The following is an 18,887-nucleotide window of genomic DNA, read 5'->3' as shown; positions in this document are numbered from 1 at the left end:
AAAAAAAAAAAAAAAAAAAAAAAAAAAAAAAAAAAAAAATACATCCGGTGGGTGCCAAACTCATGTAAACATTGGCAAAAGAGAATTGGTAGAATATTTTTTTTTTTATATGTCACCATGCCAGGAGATTACATGCAAGCTATATTTAAAAAATTGATGTTTTTTTCCCTTTTCATTAACCTTTTTTGCATTATGCAGGAACCGTTTCTCTATAAAAATTTGTTCACCGCGTAGGGTTACCTTTTTTTGCTCCCTCTGTTCCCAACTTTTGCAAAAGTGGCATGAATTAATATTTTACAAGTTTGGCACCAGACGGGAGAAAAAAAAAAAAACGGATGTGCGTCCACATAATATGTAGTACACAGGTTGCATATGCCCCAGTTTAAAAGATTATACGTCTTTTGTGCAGTCACTTTTTTTAGTTCTGATACACTGCACTTCAATTTTTTTTTAAGTCTACAAAAGTGGATGGGTTTGGTTACATTTTTCATTCAAGCGGAATTGCCTTTATTTTATTCAATTATCACGAGGTTAAAATTTACCCGTTTTTTTCTTACAAAAAAGCTGAGCGACGTTGGTCTACTCATGATTCGTTGTTCTTTTTCTTTTTATTGGAACCACCTTTTGGAAAGAAAATTCCCCAAGACAACGCAACGACGCTCGATAAATACTTCGTCATGTTTTTACACAAGGGATTTTTTTAAAAGCCCAATTTTTTTTTGCACATTACGGTGTGCTTTAGTACATATATATGTGCGAAGGGGGTGACACCTTTAAAACCTTCACCTTAACGAAAACAATTTTTTTTTTGTTTTGTTTCCTCAAGCGTGAGGAGGATAAATCGTATGGTACCAAAACGCGCTGATGGGTGAATGTGCCATAGCACAGCTGAATAACCAAAACCTCGTTTGAATGGCCTCATGTCGCTCTATGTTTTTGTCACTTTTTTGTACACGTTATTCTTCCTACATGTACAGGTGTACCTCTCTGTGCAAACATTCGCGCCATTCACAGGATTGTAACAACTGCGAACAAATCTACAAGTTGAACAACGCAAATATATTATGTACACTTTAATACGTGTACGTAAAAATATATTTATGTAATATATTTTTTTCTCTGTGCGCAGAAAGTATAACATGACCAGAAATGAGGGTTTTGCTTCCTTTTTCATATTAACCGGGAGTACGTACACTACACCTAGGGTTTTTTTTCATTTTGGGGAGAGCTTCTCTCCCTCTCTTTTTTTTTCTTTTTATCACTTTACGGAGGAGGGGAGAAAGCCAGAGGTTTACGCCAATGCCCAATGGCTGTATATACTGGCCGCCCCGGATGCAACCAGGTACGTTACCGTACAAATTATGTACGCACATAATTATATGTACTTTATATATGATTCACATTTTTACGTATATTATTGTACCATAAGGGGAAGGTACTTTTGTTCTCATCGAATTGGGGGTTGCTTCTTTTTTTTCTGTTTTTTTTTTTCACCTATCTGAAGGATGAAAATATACTCACGCAAATTCAAAACCATTAACTTCTCTCTTGCGAAGATAAAAAAAAAAAAAAAAACACACTTGCTATCCAAGCGGCATTTTTTTTAAGTGGCTTTGTTAACAAGAGGTAGGGGTGAGGGTTTGATTTGTTCGTTCAGCACATGTGTCAAATGTGCCATTATATGTAACTCTTAGTTGTTAACATATACATGCATGTTAGTATATATATATATATAATATTATATACGTGTATAAAAATATGTACCTGCTAATCATGTATGTAAATAAAATATAGTTGTAAAAGCGGTACTCAAATAGCGCCTCCACCGGTTATGCATTGAACGAACATTCTCGTTCGCTCGAAGTGTTTTAATTTATGCTCACGTTTGCGCAGGCGTGCATGTACATATATATATATGTATATAAAATGTTGTGTACTTGAATGGTGCGTTGCTGTGATGTGCGCGCCGCGCTAATAGCTATTGTGCGCGTGCACGCGTTTTTGTTCAACACGATAAGCGCTGCGTATATACACGAGTGAGACATTGCTCCTCTTGTGTGCTAATTCGCGAAAAGTGTTAAAACCTGACACATCCGTGACGAAATAATTTTTAACATTTGTCGTACGTGAGTGGGCAAATTTTGTGAGGAGTGAGTAAAAATATTAATAAATAATATATACTAGCTCTTTCACCATCCATTTGCATGCATGTAGTAAAAAGCGTGCAATTTTGTTTCGATTTAACTTGAGGTTAAAACACGTTCCTTATTCCGTGTTCTCCCTTTTTTTTTTTTTTTTTTTTTTTTTGTTCTTCTACCCGGTGGGGGGCTTATATATATAGCAATTTAAAGAAAACAAAAAAAAAAATTAAAATTTTTTTTTTATGCAAATAGCCACTAACCATATTACATTGACATTACCATAAAATTATATTTAAACACAAATATAATATTAAAATTTTTTTTTTTTTCTATTTTTTTTCACTTTAAAAAAAGTAAAAACACCAAAGTTTATGTATATATAACCTCACTTGTACAAATGTACATGGCCCAAACAGTTTAAAAAAGAGAGGAATGTGAATAAAGGAAAAAAAAACAATTTCAGCCTGTAAATATAATTTTTATTAGTTTTTTTTTTTTTTTTAAATTACGCTCAGTTTTTAATGTTTTAACAGTACATTCAGGTAAGCATATATGTTTTTTACGTGTACGCATGTATATACATATATATATGCTTGGTTTTTTTGAGCACTTTTGATTAGCTCCCCGTTTTTTGCTCACGCGTTTATATATACATATATATATGTATGTTTTGTATGTGCCTTATCGTGCCGTCAAACATAACATATATTTTCTCACGCTTAATTTAAACGCGCGAGGCATTATTGCATATACAATGCATGTACCAGGCACACATTGCATTTACATGAATATACATCCCGCAGGCGCACGCGTGTAAGGATTGATTTTTATGCAGATACACTACACTAGCATAAAGCAGGAAAACGCTTGAGGATTTTTATTCGACTCAATTATCGCTGTGTTAACACATCTTTAATTTTTAAACTTTAATTTCACGTTATTTAACATCCGTGAAAAATAGTGAAGCAAACTTGACTCGCTTGACTTCAGAAGCGCTTGACCGCAGATAACACATACACACATATAAACATACACAAACTTTTTATAAAAACGAAACGTGCTTTCTCCCGATCGACCCTTACTTGTCCCCATTGTGACAACATTCCTGTTTGATTCAAAATGAAACTCTTATCAGCCGTTTTGCTCCTTTTTTGCGCCATCCTTTCTAACCAGGCGTTGGGGGATAATGTAAACGCGTCAAGTATTCACCCCCCCAAGAAGAAATCCCACAAGATCAGTAAGTTCTTCATATGAAAGAATGTTCCATTGTGCGTGCATGCGCCCGTGTGTGTTAATTTCCTGCGAAATATGCATTGCGCGCTGGTTCTCGCATGGAACAGGCGTTTCGAGCAAGTACACATATATATACATGTGTGCGGTTCGTTTTGCGGACAAAATTCACAGCACCGTGCCTGTGCTCAATTGTGCTTATGTTCCTCCTTACCTGGATCTGTCACCGTAAATTGTTGCAACTGGCCCCTCACCCCTTGCAGAAGCACCAGAACCTCTCATTGACGTGCACGAGTTAATAGGTGAAATGGTTAGAAAAGAAGAAGAACTCGTAAGCATGACGAAGAAAAAGTCAAAGTATAAAATGGCAACGACTGTTCTTGCTTCAGCCCTAGGTGTTGTATCAGCAGTTCTGTTAGGAGGTGCCGGATTAGTCTTTTATAATACCGGACACGGAAAACACCCATTCGCCCTTGGAGGTGGAAATGCAAAGGAAGGCGAAGCTGCCACTGAAGAAGCCCCAAGTGCAGACCAACCAGTAGGAAAATAAAAACATAAAGGAGTATAAGGAATGGCACGCGAGCACACACATGCAGAGAGAGAGAGAGAGAGAAAAATGCCTTTATTTTATAACTCCTTTGAAGCTTCCTTCCAAATAGAGCTGTTATATGTATTGTTAGATATTGGACCCGTCCGAAACCCGCTAAGACCCGTTCGAAAAATAAGGCCTCCCCACACATATAATATTATATATATATGTCCTCTTTTTTGGAACGTTCGACTGCACTATATATTTTTTTATTATACCCCTGTTATGATTTACCTTATCTATGTTCACCATTTTTACTTGCTTTAGTCAACGGATGTGAGTGATGATTGAAGGAGCGAGAACACCGAATCAGCAGCTTGAACATGAATGGAAACATCTTTGGCTAATTGGTATAACAACAAAGACAGGCGACAGGACACATATCATGAAGCTACAGTTTCTTTACCCATTGCTATTGCAAGTGTGTGGTTGTGTGTGTTGTGCTTTTACTGTCAAGATCACCACATTTATTACCCCTCCCTTATTTCTTACTATTTTTCTTTTAACAAGAACAACGATGTTAACAAAAAAAACAAAAAAAACAAAAAAAAAACAAAAAAAAAAATATTATACATATTGATGTACGCACGGAGCTTTTTTTACAGTTGTCCAAGAATATTTTTTTTTTTTTTTTTTTTTTTTTTTTTGAGCTCAGAGTTTATGTTAACAATTTTCTTTAAAGTTTAAAATTTTACCATTTTTCAGATTTTTTTCCATTTTTTGAGTTTAACTTTTTCTTTTTTAATATATATATATGTTTTTTTTTTTTCTTCTTTTTTACCACACCTTGCATCCCATTTTTTTATCGCCTTTTTTTATCCACATCTCCAGACATCGCATAGGTGCAAATGAATATCTATATATACAACATATATATTTATATATATATAACAGCCATTTTCCCCCTTATATATATATATATATATATATATATATATATATATATATTTTAACATTTTATAATTGGTTATATATAGGGAAAGGGGCAACGAGTGTTTTTATTTTTTTCTTGACTCCCCACTTCAACTTCAGTTCCTCCAACTTTTTACTACGATAGGATGTTGATGATGATATATTTTAATGATTACATAAGTTGTAACTGGTATACTGTGGTCAGCTTGGAAGGGCCCAAGCGTGATGACAACCATGGGTTTGCATTTTGCAAAAAAGAATTGTCGGTCATCGTTGTTTGTCGGGGCGCGCCCCCCTCTCTCAATGTATGTTTTATTCTTCACTTGACACGTGACGGAGAGTACATTACACAAGGTGGGGAAAAGGACTCTCCGCCACGTGCCAAGGGATAAACATGACATGATTTCGTTGCCAATTGACTACTAAACACGTGATACATAAATGCGGGAATTTTCGGGGCATCACTTAAAAATCCCACTCGTAGGAACTGTGATAGGACGTTGCACATTGGGTTATCCTCGTTGATTGCACCGCGGAAAAAAGGTGCTTCCTCCGTTTCATCGTTTCGCAGTTGCGCCACTCTGCTCTTTTTGCAAAAATAGAAAAAAAAAAATTATGTTCTGGCCCCTCCCTCCTGTCAACCACAGAAAGGAAACCTATTTTATCGCCCCATAAAGGTTACAAACCCCTTTTTGTGAGAAAAAACGGTTAAAGAAAAGTAGCCATTTTGGGGTGTGGACTGACTTCTGTGTTTGATACGATTTCCCCGTTTTGTAGGATAAACCCACCCCCACCCCCGAGGAAACAACAGTGGGGTAAAGCAGTCAAACGGAGCTAACGAGTGTGAGTTGCCCAGCCAACTTAACGGCTAAACATGGCCAACTCATCGTTCCTCTTTAAAGCATTCCTAGTAGGGTCCCCGGTTTGCATACTCCTACTTAATGAAATAAAAAGAGTGAAGCATCTGAGAGACGACGAAAAGTTAAACAAAAGCTTGTTTATAAAAAATTTCCACAAAAGTAAGATTATCAAGAAGGAACAAAATGGAGATGATCACAGGAGGGAACACAAATTTGATCAAGCAAATGGCCTAGAGAAGGGGGAAGAAGAAGAAGCACTGAATTATTTTTACGGAAAAGCATGGGGATACACCACCGATTATGAAATTGATTTAAGCTTAAACACAGGTGATCTAATTTTTATAAAACACGACTTAGAAAATGTAAGTTTATTTAAAAAGGCTCTTTTAAAAATGAACAGATATGTGCAACATGGAAGCAACAGCAATAACAGTGTGGAGGATTATGACGAAGTGGGGATCATTTTAAAAAAACATAACATCAGTTATGTGTACATTCAAAATATTATAAATGGAAAAGACAAATTAATGCGCTATGCTCACTTTCTACAAAAATATAAACCCGCCGTTTTATCTCTCAGAAGATTTGTAACGGATGATGAACACATAAGAAAGGAGTTACATAAAAATATTTTACAAAGTGTACAGAGACAGGAAGAAACGAAAATAAGTAGCTCTTCCATTATGTTTTATCTTTTGCGTAATGTGTGTAAGCAAAGGATACTCATACGTCGCCATGTGAATGATTCCCCCCCCAAAAAAGATTGCCTTTGTAATGATACACATTCCATGTGTAAGCAAATAAGCTACAATATAGAAATGAACAATTTAATTAATATGCTCATCTTCCGATCGTTTAATTTATTCTTTTATTTTGTTTCTTACATTAATGAACAATATTTGAAAAGTAACCCACTTTCCAGTGCACATATTCTTTTGCAAAATGTTTCCTCGGATATGCCCAGAGGGGGAAAAGGGCAGTCTTCCATAATTGACAAACAGAATGGTCTACAAGGTTATGAGTTCCCACTAGATAATTCCCTGACGCGATTTGAATTTATCGAAGGGGACTCTGAAGAGCTGAGGTCGGGTGACACCCCTAACCGCAACAAGACAGGTAGCTTTTATCACCCCCCACGACAAGTCGCCAAACAAATGGAGAACTTCCTTACACTGCTTCTTGAAAATGAATACACACTGATGGACTCCACGGAGTATATGAACAAAGTGCTGCAGAAAGGAAAAAACCACACAACGACCAATGCTCACAAGGAAGGACAGTTAAACCATTTTGCACATAAAATGAAAAAACATATTGAAAAGGTCTCTCTAATGTTTAAAAAATTCTCCGTAACAAATTCTCATGTTTACGAAATTTACAAAAATACCAATTTGCTGCCTGCCATAAAAAATTATGATCCTCCCCCTTCTCTCTTTTTATGTTTAAACAATTTTTATAAACCCATCAACGGGAAGAATATACAGCATGATACATTCAACGTGCCCAAACTGACCAACCTATTTCACGTAAGGCAGGAGGAGACCGAGAAGTTGCAGAGATATTTTTACCAGTTCAATAGAGTCCCCAAGTCGTAGCGGTGTCTCGCCGTCCCAGCTGCAAAAAGAGTGAGCACCCCCTCTTTTTTTTTTTTTTTTTTTTTTTTTTTAAAAGTACACCCGTGTGTTTGCTTCCCCCCCACAGCGATGTGTATCAATTCTCCTTGCGTGGCTTCCCTCCCCACACTACACGTACGAATTGGGGATGGACAACAAGCAAGGCAGCCCGTCGTCTCCCCCTATCACGATGGTGCATATTTCAAATTCATTTGCACACGCCTTTTTTTCGTCGTATACAAAAATGCATTCTATGCAGTTAATACCGCCCTTTCTGCAGGCGCCAAAGGCCCACAAGATGTCCTTGTTCGGGTTGGCGCCCTCCTCCGAGGTCAACAAGGCTTTCCCATTGTCCCTTCCATCTAGGGTACTTAACTGGTGAGGCCCCTCCACAACAGCAGCTAAATTTTTTTTTTGTCTAAAAGTTAAGTGACTTTCTGAACAGTCAGCAAAATTTAAGAGGAATAAATTTCCAAAAGCTGAACCAACCAAGAGGAGATGGTTTCCAATGTACCTCGCACAAAGAATAGGTTCCTTAACGGCAATTTTCTTCAAATAATTATTTATATTTGAAGAGCAAATGCTGTGGATCTCGAATTGGTAACAGTACCCATCAGCGGAACAGGTAATGATGTACGTCCTATTGTTAATATTATACGTTATGATCGAATTGATGCTAGCTGTGTGCAACTTTTTGCAGCTAATGTATTTGTGAAAAATTCGAAAGTCTCTAATTTTAATTATTCCATCGTTTTGTCCTCCTGTTACTATTAAAGGGATTTTGTCATTATGTACGTTTAAGTGGTCATTATTTTTTTCCAGTATATTAACCGCTTTTGTTACTTGAGTGGTATCTTTCTTAGTTGACTGCTTCTTACCGCTGTTCTGCTTTTGCTTCAAATGATCTTCACCCGTGAAAATGGCTGCTTCGAATTCTGCGCAATTTCCCTTTTTTTTACCATCCTCAAGTTTGTTCACAAAATTGGAGTCACAATTTCTGTATAGGTAAAAATAATTTAAAGCGCCTACATTTCCAGAGTGTGTATTTTTCGCCTGAAGCATTTCCTGACAACTTCCCACATCGAAGACACACACACTTCCGCTTTTATCTGCTGATATTATTTTATCCTTTAACCATAAAAATTTCGTTATGGGATGTGTGTGGCTTCCTTCATAAATGGCTAGCTGTTGAAACTTTTTTATATCGAAAAGTTTTAACGTTTTATCGTAACTGCTCGTTATACATTTTTCGTTTTTTTTATCAAACTTCATATCACTAATGGTAGAATGGTGTGCATACATTTCTTTGCATGTCGTTACATTGGTAGAAGCTTTAAAATTGACTTTGCTGACTTTTTTTTCCTGTTCAACATATTCTGAACTGTTCATAATTTTATTCACTTTTGGAGGTTTGCATGAATAGCTCGTATTCCAAAGACATATCTTTCCATCGAGACCACCCGAAAGTACTTCATTTCTTTTGGTAAAGAACACCTCGTTCACCCAGTCGTAGTGCCCGCACTTCTTATGGTATAGTTCTTTCGTCGTGGACAGATTCTTCAGGTTGTGTATGCGGATGGAGTGGTCCGCGCTGCCCGTGGCCATGTGGGTGCCTGCGGAGAAGGGTTGCCGGGTGGGTCTATTTACGCTGATTAGCGGTGACAAGCGAGGACTGCATTATTCGCGGAATTATTCCCGATAATTAGCCAATCATATGTCAGCAGGTGCGGCGTTACAACCGGTGCACCGATGCGCTTCCTACCACTCTCGTCTAACGAAAGAGACAATATGGACCGGTCATGTGCGTATTCATAGAAGAAGGAGAAATCCGGTCCATCGTTCAACCTTTTGTTTCTTAAAGAGGCCAAGTTCAAATCTACATTATCGAAGCACGTGTTGAATGTCTTCATGTCCCCAGCATGTTGTCCACTTTTGTCATTCTTCATCGAGTGAAGGGAGGCATGTGTGAAAGTGGCCACAGGGGATGCTACGTCTACAGGTAGTTGTTTTTTCTTTGAACGGGGGATACGTATAAGGGGATTTTTTTTTTTTCTTTATTCTTAGGAATGGAAAAAAGAAGGTACGTATATACGCTTCCCCGATTTACGCATTTTGCGGTGAGCGGACAAGCCTCGTCCAAAGGGCCCTACAGTTGCGGAGCGCGCTCGGTAATTCACCAACCCGTTAATGTGTTAATTATTTGACCACTGAGTGGACAGACCACTTGGCATTAAGCTGTTTAATTCGTTAATTGTTGTCCATTTAAATGACAGACGGCTGAGTACTTAATTTAAAAGATTTTAACCTTTTTAATTTAAAAACTTTTAGCCTTTTTAATTTGCTTTATTACACCTTAGCAAAATGTGCGTTTTGGCCTTAACAGTATAGCTATTTTCGCAACGCAAAAAAAAAAAAAAAAAAAAAAAAAAAAAAAGCCTAGCTAACGCAACAGGCACTTTGGAAAATAAAAAGTTGGCAAACATTACACACAAGGGGAAATGCCCTACTTGGAGTTGTTAAACAGAGGATTAGTACAAAATTTAAGTGTACGCCCTTTACACACGTGTGTGTGTGCTTAGAATTGAGGATTGAAGAATAAAAAAAAACACATCCATTGTAACAACCCATTTTTAAAATCCATTTTTTAAAGAATTTTACATATGCTTATTAGTGGTCGTATACCACATCAATGTGGTGTTTTTTTTCTTTTTTATTCCGCGCAGCACATTCCTCGTAGCAGGAATGGCACAGTTCGATTATCCCGCAGGGGAATTTTTACGCATTTTTTGCTACGCCCTTTTGTCCCCTATTGGTTCCCTTGTGCCACTTTCGTCGCACATTCCTTTGGGCCATGAGGATCACTGTTGCCAAGCTGAACGGAAAATGGACGAACAAAATTGTTTATCTGACATGATTGGTTATGCGATGAGTCATTTAAAAGGCCAACATATGTGGTGGCGTATATACTTTTTCCAAAATGTACACGCAAAAAAAAAAAAAAAAAAAAAATCGAAATACAATAAAAATAATGATACAAAGATAGTAGCACTACTGAAGGGGCATACGCCTTTTTCAGCGCGTTGCGTGAAAAATGGGCGCATGCACTACTCACAACGAAAATGGGGACCTTTACGCACGATCACGTACACACCTGGGAACTTTCACGCGAGCCTGCTTACACACAGATCAAAACGTCGACTTGTTAACCCTTCCGCTGGGGATGACTAGGAGAAGCTCCTCCTCCGACTAACCCCACCTTGCAATCTTTCGCAATGCCGAGTTAAATCCGTTCAAGGGGGCGACACTGCACTGTTCCCCCTTTGGGTGCTCATTATGTCCACATGCCCTCCCTCTTGCCCGGTTTCCCACTTGTGTGCGCGTGTTCTTTCCCCTTTGCACATTTCCACTTTTGGCTTTAGCGCCATAGGGAGTTATTCGTTTTTCCTGTTGTAAAGATCAACACATGGGGGGGAAATTCTTTTTCACGAACAAACATGAGATGAGCTTGGCGTTTTATCATTTTGGCGCTTTGCCCCCCTTCCCCCCAAGTGCGAACGATACAGGTGCGCTTAGTCGGGTGCATAAACTGCACATGGTTCACTTGTGAACAAAACAAGGAGCGCCTAGGCGCAGGTGCACAAAAGGCATATGGTGTGGTTCCCTTGTGCACCTCGTTTAGGCGCTCCAACCCACTCCTTGCCCACTTTTTGAAATGGAAAAGAAACATTGGCGCACCATGCGACAAGTCCAATGTTCAATGGTCACCGGGGTTGTACATTTTCTTGTCTTTACCATTTAATTCATCGCAAAAACAAAAAAAAAAAAAAAAAATTTAGAGCAATGCGTGGAATAAGGCTAAATTTAAAAGCACATTTTTTGTAAAAAAAAAAACAAAAAAAAAAAGAAAAAAGCAAAAAAGAAAGAAGTAAAAATCAAACGAATAAATAATTTTTTTTTTTTTTAAATACACCAATTCACACTTGCATGTTACACATTTTTTTTTGCTAAAAAACGAAATGACAAAATTGCACAAATCAGGTAATTAGCTTGGGGCTCGCGTGAGAATGCAACCCGTTTCAGTCGATGTGTGCTAGACAACGAAAGGAGTTTGCGCAGAACAGGGGAATGCAACTAGCGAAAATTGGAAGAATACGCAAGAAGAGGCAAGTCCCAAGGGAAGCAGAAAAAAAAAAAAAAAGGGCGCAAAACCGAGCACAAATTGTGTTGCGGCGGAAAAAAAAAAAAAAAAATGCACCCTTTTGTAGGAATCCCAAACGCCATTCTCCAATTTGTGGTTCCGCTGCGCCGAGAAATAAAAAGCCAAACAGGCGAGCGGGTTAATCGGTCAAGTCACTCGAAGACTGAGACTTGATCGAGCGATGTGCAAATACTTTTTTTCCACTTGCTGGGGCAATCCTAAAACCTGATGACTCAAAAAAAGAAGATCTCCCTCACACTTGCCAGAGCAAATGAGGGGTGCACCACCACTCTTTCGGCTATAAGTTGTTGCGAGAAACGTCCTTAATTGTTGACGCTCTCTTCGCTCCCACATTACACATATGCAGACACACATGCACGTACGCAGATAAACGCCTTTTATGCCCACGTATGCATGCGCGTATGCACAAGTGGACGTGGCCTTGAGTCACTTCCTTTCGCAGTTTCTTACCCTTTGCCTAAAATTGCACATGTACATATATGCATATAAACATTTTTTATTTTATTTTCTTCCTTTTTCCCCGTTCAGTTTTGTTTTCATGGCACCAATTTAGTCCTTGCGTTAGATGAGGACCTAATTTGTGGTTTTTACATTATCATTACGATCGCTTGTTCACCTTTTCGCCCGTTCGCCCGTTCGCCCGCTCGTCCAACCAGCTTCCCACCTGAGCTCGTGTGCTCGGTGAAGCAACCGCGTCAACATTTCACGAAGTCTAAGCAGGCGAGCATTACATGCCACATTATATACCATACGAGCGGTAGCAGTTTTTATTTTATCACTTGATTATTTTATCACTGCATTATTTTTTTATTTTTCCCCCCTGACACTGTGCAACGTTCTACTTGATCCCGTTACTTCCTCCCCGCAACCACGCCAAGACACACACATAACGACGCACACACACAAGGACGCACACACACAACGACGCACACGCAACGACACACGCAACGACATAACCGCACACACAAAAACTCCTAAAATGAACAAACAATTTTCGCCCATAAAAGAAACGAACATTGAAAAAGGCGCCATTGACATATTTAAGCAAAAAATCGAAAGAAAAAAACAAAACTACCTAAGGTTCAGTTTTACAAATAGCCACCAAAATAGCAACGGTGAGGAGAGTCAAAAGGGTGAAGCCATTCGCAAGGGTGAGGAAAATCACAAGGCTGAAGCCAATCGCAACGATGAAGAGAACGACAGTGCAATCTGTCCGAATGACGTAGTCTGCGAAAAGAACAAAAAGGTGATACTCATACAGACATGTGACACACACGATAAATACATTCTCAATTTGCACGATGAGGAAAGCCACAGCTACGCAAAAGACACCCATGTAGAAGAAGAAAAATATAACAACTATCTTCATAAAAAAACGCAACAAAAAAAAAGTACACATAAAAAACAGGACAATATTTATATCCCATTAAAAATTTTATCGAACAAATATGACTACAGCGATATTGTTCAGGCGACAAATAATTTTGCAGAAGAAAATAAAATTGCCAAAGGAGGAAATGGAATTGTTTACAAAGGCATGTTAAAAAGTTGCATAAGTGTTGCCATAAAAGTGCTGCATAAAAATGAAAACAATGGTTTCGAAAATGAAGTCATCATCATGAGCAGATATAGACATAAAAATATTTTATCCCTCCTTGGGTATGCAGTAAATACAAATTATTTTTACTTAATTTATGAGTATGTTCATTTGGGGGATTTACGAACCCTTTTATTTAACCATTATTATTTTTATAGTATAAGAGATCGAGAAAATGCAGAGGCACATGTGGCTTTCAATATGAAGAAGAATAATCCTGAATTTTCTGCAGGGCAAAAAATATCCCCATATGGAAATAATCAGTTATTAATGAACAAACAGGGGGACCTTAGAAATGGGATGAACAATTTGCGATTTTCTGTCCTTGCGCATGATCATCTCGAGAGTACCCAGCGCATGCCTCTCTTCCTGTCCTTCCATGTTAGGCTGAACATTCTCATTCAGGTAATAAACGTGCTGTGCTACCTGCACACTTCCTCGCCAATCGTTTATCACAGGGATTTGAAGTCGGCCAATATTTTGATCGACGAGAAGTTCAACGCCAAGCTGGGTGACTTTGGCCTTTCCTTCGTGTACAAGAATAACAACAATGTGTTTAACCTCACGGGCGGTAAGTCGTTTAATTCGGTGGCGTAAAAGGGGGGTACACATCGCTACATATCTACATCGGTACATCGTTATATATTGGTGCACCGCTTCATGGCTTCACTGCTTCACCGCTCCCCCCGCCGCAGGCACGCCCGGGTACGCCGACCCGTACTACATATCGACGCACGAAATAAACGAGCAGACAGAAATATACTCCTTCGGGGCGCTGATCCTGGAAATGCTCGTGTCCAAATCCCCCGCCGTACACGTAGGGAAGAACTACAACTGCATTTATAACACAAATGACAAATGCCCCATCTTCTGTCACAGGAAGAAAAGCGAAAATGAAGACAACGTATTTGATTACCTAGTGAATCACATAAACATGAATGATTATAAGTCAATCTATGCTGTCCTCGATCACAGTGTCCACTTCCCTGAATTCCTTGTTGAAAAATTAACAAAACTCTCCTTCCTATGCTTAAATCCTAATATAAAAAATAGGCCATCTTCCAAGTTGGTTAACTTAATCTTACTCGAAATACAAAAGGAGAGCGAGTTCTACATCAAGCAACAGAACGAACTGGTGCAGAAAAAAATAAGCTGCGCTGGTGTCAGGCTGGACGATTATCACAAGGGGGAAGACTGTGTTAAGGTTTGCATGCAAAGTGATGGAGTGCATAAGAAAGAAAGACAAAGTGGACACGCCGATGGGTATGGAGGAAAAGTTCACATCAGTGAAAAAAAGCAAAAGGGAAACGAACCAGACCATGAGAGCTATGCCAATAGGAAGGAAGAAATAAATTATGACAATGTTAAAGAAATGTTTTTCAAATTTATGTGTGCTGTGTTTGGGGGTGGCCAAGTAGATCGCCTAGACCAACAGGCGGGGGACATAATTACTAACGAAAAAGATGTAGACAAAAAATTACGCGTTGATTTGAGCATGGAATTTTACACGCACCTTTTTAAGGCCTTCCTTGATGCATGCGCGGGGAGGAGTCGAAATACACAAGAGAGTAATGACCAGGAGGGAAGAGAAGAGGAACACACCCACAGCTCATCGTTCAAGTGCAACACAGTTGGTAACTTGAGTCAAATGAAAACTTTTTTTCTAGATAAGCTACACAAGGATATTTTTTTTAAAAATCATGTCTTCAATTCTTTTTCACTTAATTTAATGAATGGTTATTTTGTGAGGTTCATTCAGGACTACTTGCAAAATTGTGGCAGCACACGAGGTGTGGAGAGCCCATCGGGGGGCGATAAGGTCCTGCTTGGTAAAGACGTGATTGGGAAGGCCGCTATTGGGGGGAGCAGCGAGCATTCACAGGGAAGCGCTGCCAACCAGTTCCAATTCGGAAGTTGCGCCAATCAGCAAAACCGTTTCGGACTTTCCCCCAATGAGTGCCCCTTCGGACGCGCCCCCCCCCCCTGCAATGCAAAAGAGTTGGGACAACAGAGCAGAGCGTCGAACTGCGTACTGAGGAGGATAGGGGGGACCGACAAGGACGTGCACAGCCTCTTCAACAATAAGAGACCAATTCAAGTGACACCTCTCAGGGCGCAACCCATCGAGGGGGACAGAGGCAGGAACAGAAGCGGAAATGGCGGCGGGAATGGAAGCGGCCGTGGAGAAATTGCGGACGCGCTCTTGTCGGAAGGCAAAAATTGCAGATTGAGGAATAAAAATGCGAATGAGGACAACACATTTTTGAAGCAAGGGGGGGAGGAGCCCCCAGGGCAAGCGCAAAATAGAAAGCATGACTTCTACCCCCCTGCTTGCATAGACCTAATGAAGAATGATTATCTCGCAGGAGATGCCTTCCAACGAAACAGGCGCGATACAGGGGGAGACCCCACGCAAAGAAAAAAGGCTTCCATCCTTATGAACAGAAATAATGGAAAAAACAAACATAACCGTGTCGACAATGTAAATGCAATTGGCTGGAGTAGCCAACAGAACCAAGGACTTGCAGACAACGTGCAGCCAAATCAACAAAACAGCACAGACTACGAGAAGGGAAATAATTATTGTGATGCTAATAACCCCATGATGGAGAGAAATTCTCAGGGGCTATGCAAAAACAGCATCTTTGGCCAAGCCCAGCAGAGTGGACAGAATGGCATACCCAATTACGAAAATGTGTTCAGCCTATACAGTTCCCCCGTCATGCAAAATGAGAACAAGATGCAACAGAACACGAGTGCGAATAAGTGGCCTTTGAAAAGGAACTCCAGAGAGAACCCTCCCAAGGTGGACTTCACCATCGCGCAAAAGCAGCAGCAGGGGCAGCAGCAGGGACAGCTCCCGGGACAGACGGAACAGCGGATGAACGACAAGAAGAAGGTCATGTGCATGAACGTCGCTGTGGAGGAGGGAAAGGCGGCTGGAAGTTTTGGCACCCGCAGAGGGGGGGGACCCAGACGGGGATGCGCATTGTCAGGTGGCGTTAGTAGCGGAAGGGCCTACCACAGAGGAAGTAACCGAGATAGCCTACACGATGAGGGATGCACACCCCAGATGCTGGGGCCACGAGAAAACAACGTCGTTCACATCTCTAACTTTGCAAATTACCTAAACTTTGACCGAAACAGAAGCGGAGTCGACTCCAAAGCATTCGAGTGGTTCCACAAAAACGTATTCGAACTGGTAATTGAAGAAAACAAAGTCATATCAGAGGTAACTTTCTTGGATATTCTATACGAATTCAATATTTTTTCATTCAAGAAAAATAGCATTCTTTCAAATTACGGCACATTGTATGGGTTCCCACTGGGGTGGGACACCACAGAGTCTTCATCCTCAGGCCAATACTCGCTTAGTGGGAAATGGTCAAACTATACAAACGCAGAAAATAATTTCATTACAGATAATTTAACAAATGAATTTTTTTTCGAAATAGCTGTTCACCATGATCTTGTGAAGAAGACGCACACAGTGTTTCTACTGAAATCCAATCGTTCCCAACATCAAATGTGTGACGACAGTGAAATTGTTTTTAAAAAAACTTGGGTATCAGATTATGTTGGAAGAAGAAATGACTTTGTGGAAAAAATTTTAAAAAAGTCCATTTCTAATATGCTATATGAATGTATAAGTCGAAAGCATTGTTTTTTTTTGCTACAGGTACAAATGAAAAAATTAACAAGACCTACCATTTGTACCGATGTTGGTGGAACAGGCAGGGAAGGCTTCACTTACTATTTGTTCGAATACAACCTTCGAGTGGCGTGCAACAGTGACAATTGTATTTTTTCGAACAATTACATTTTGTATAAAAATAATATTTATTCGTATACCCTCCCGTGTAACACCCTCTCTCTGTTAGTGTTTTCTGAAAACCAAATAATGAAGTGCGGGGGGTCTCCTGGAAAACACTCTCCTGTCACCAGGCAGGTGGTGCACTTCCCCCTCTACCCCTTCTTCGTTAATATAAACTTTTACAGTGAGCGCTAGGGAAGGGAGGGTAACAACGCCAAGGGAGAGTCATCACGCCAAAGGAGACAGCGAAAACACACACCTACTAAAATGGTGCTACGCGCAACTGCCAAATCCATGCAGTTCATAAAAGTGTATAACCGTGCCACCAGTGATACGACGAGTGATACGAGCAGTGATAACACGAGTGATGCAACAAAATGGGGAAAAAAAAAAAAAAAATAATAAATAAAAAAAAAAGCAAAATGTAGTGTTGTGTTATAAGCATAGCCGAGAGGGGGAAAACACGACGAGAAGGAAATGCCAACAGAAAATCATGGCATTCTCTCTTGCACACAGATCGCCGTGCCACTCTTTTGCGTCACTGTCATTAGGCATACACGTTGCACGGTGGACCACGCTGCGTCACTGTGTAAACCTCGGTGAATTATTTTATTTAATTTTTTTTTTTTTGTTAATTATTTTATCCTTATTAATATTCTTTAAGTATTTTTTTTTTTTTTTTCCCTGCACTTTTTGAACTAGCTATTTTTTTTTTTTTTTTTTTCCCTGCACTTTTTGAACTAGCTATTTTTTTTTTTTTTTTTTTTGTTACAATAAGTTTGAGAATTGCACAACTCCTTCATTTGATCATGTAAAAAAATTTCGAAAAGGGTACGAAAAATTGTGTGGACAACCCTAGGGGTTATAAAATCTTCCGACATTGCCTATATAAATTATAACATGTTTACATTTCCCTGCTTTCGAGATAAAAAGTGGATGAAAGAAAATGGCAACAGTATGCAGTACCCGGATGCTTTTCTCAATGTGAATTTCCGCCCACAGTTTTTACGAAATTACGAACACACAGTTAACTTTGAGGAAAGGGCGAATGAGATCATTCGCCAAATTAAGTCCGCTCTATTTCGGCAGGCCATTTATAAGGTGAAAAGGAGAGCGAAAAAGGGAAAAAAAATGAGGAATTAAAAAAAAAAAATAAAATAAAAAAAGGCACGTGTGAACACCCACACTTTGCATTGCCTTCTTCCGCCACGTGGGGATGATATGTTTTCCATATTTTCTCTTCGTTGTGTTGTTTATACCCTCTTGACAGCTGCCCACCACACACCTGCTTTAATCGTGTGTCCCCCCTTTTTTTTTTTTCCCCCCCCTTGTGGACAGATACAAAACGTTGAAGTGGTGGCCATGCACGAGTGCAAGGAGGACAGGGTCCTGGAAAGCATAACGAAGATTAAGGGTTACGAAAAAATTAAGTTGCAAAGCAGCAAAGTTCTCAACGACGAATTGTGGACTATAAAAAGATGCGATAGGAAAATGTCCTACTGGGTGCGCTACTATGAACAAGACCAAAATGGCTACTCCCTCTCCATAATGCCAATCCAGGTGAAAAACATTCTTGGCTTTCTGAAGTACTATTATGTTTAGGCCAGCCGCCAACCCAGGGGTGCCACTTATTACAGACAGGTAGCTTGCCTGTCCAACTCCCCCCCCTTTATTTGTCCTTTTTGTTCCCTTTTTTTCGAGTCATTTCGTCTTTGTGATTGGTACATGATGTGCCACGTGTACGCATAAACTCATACACTTCTTGTCCCCCTGCTTTAAGGGAGAAAAAAAAAGTGCCTCCCAATTTGCATCAGGGGTAAGTGGCGTAACATAACATACGTGCATCCGTTAATGCGTCCATACATGTATGTTAAAAAAAAAAAAAAAAAAAAAAAAAAAAAAAAAAAAAAAA

The 18,887-nt window shown here is 39.5% G+C and overlaps 5 protein-coding genes across 5 annotated transcripts; 4 read left to right on the top strand and 1 right to left on the bottom strand.

Moving 5' to 3' along the window:
• Positions 1-3,260: 3,260 nt before the first annotated feature.
• Positions 3,261-3,921, top strand: AK88_02684 (uncharacterized protein; the record flags this gene model as incomplete). Its single annotated transcript, XM_012480309.1, has 2 exons — positions 3,261-3,378; positions 3,635-3,921. The coding sequence occupies 2 exons, from the start codon at positions 3,261-3,263 to the stop codon at positions 3,919-3,921; spliced, it is 405 nt and encodes a 134-aa protein (XP_012335732.1).
• Positions 3,922-5,746: 1,825 nt separating this feature from the next.
• Positions 5,747-7,327, top strand: AK88_02683 (uncharacterized protein; the record flags this gene model as incomplete). The annotated part of the gene is made up of 1 exon (XM_012480308.1): positions 5,747-7,327. One exon carries the CDS (start codon positions 5,747-5,749, stop codon positions 7,325-7,327), a length of 1,581 nt encoding a protein of 526 aa, XP_012335731.1.
• Positions 7,328-7,474: 147 nt separating this feature from the next.
• AK88_02682 (uncharacterized protein) lies at positions 7,475-9,291 on the bottom strand (the record flags this gene model as incomplete). The annotated part of the gene is made up of 2 exons (XM_012480307.1): positions 7,475-8,958; positions 9,108-9,291. The coding sequence occupies 2 exons, from the start codon at positions 9,289-9,291 to the stop codon at positions 7,475-7,477; spliced, it is 1,668 nt and encodes a 555-aa protein (XP_012335730.1).
• A 3,252-nt stretch (positions 9,292-12,543) lies between these two features.
• Positions 12,544-17,170, top strand: AK88_02681 (TKL protein kinase; the record flags this gene model as incomplete). Its single annotated transcript, XM_012480306.1, has 2 exons — positions 12,544-13,732; positions 13,857-17,170. 2 exons carry the CDS (start codon positions 12,544-12,546, stop codon positions 17,168-17,170), a joined length of 4,503 nt encoding a protein of 1,500 aa, XP_012335729.1.
• A 705-nt stretch (positions 17,171-17,875) lies between these two features.
• AK88_02680 (uncharacterized protein) lies at positions 17,876-18,577 on the top strand (the record flags this gene model as incomplete). The annotated part of the gene is made up of 2 exons (XM_012480305.1): positions 17,876-18,076; positions 18,314-18,577. 2 exons carry the CDS (start codon positions 17,876-17,878, stop codon positions 18,575-18,577), a joined length of 465 nt encoding a protein of 154 aa, XP_012335728.1.
• Between the last annotated feature and the right edge of the window lie 310 nt (positions 18,578-18,887).

Source organism: Plasmodium fragile (assembly GCF_000956335.1).
Source record: "Plasmodium fragile strain nilgiri unplaced genomic scaffold supercont1.27, whole genome shotgun sequence".
In the NCBI taxonomy this organism is placed as follows: Eukaryota; Apicomplexa; class Aconoidasida; order Haemosporida; family Plasmodiidae; genus Plasmodium; species Plasmodium fragile.
This window is presented reverse-complemented; position numbering and strand designations above follow the sequence as displayed.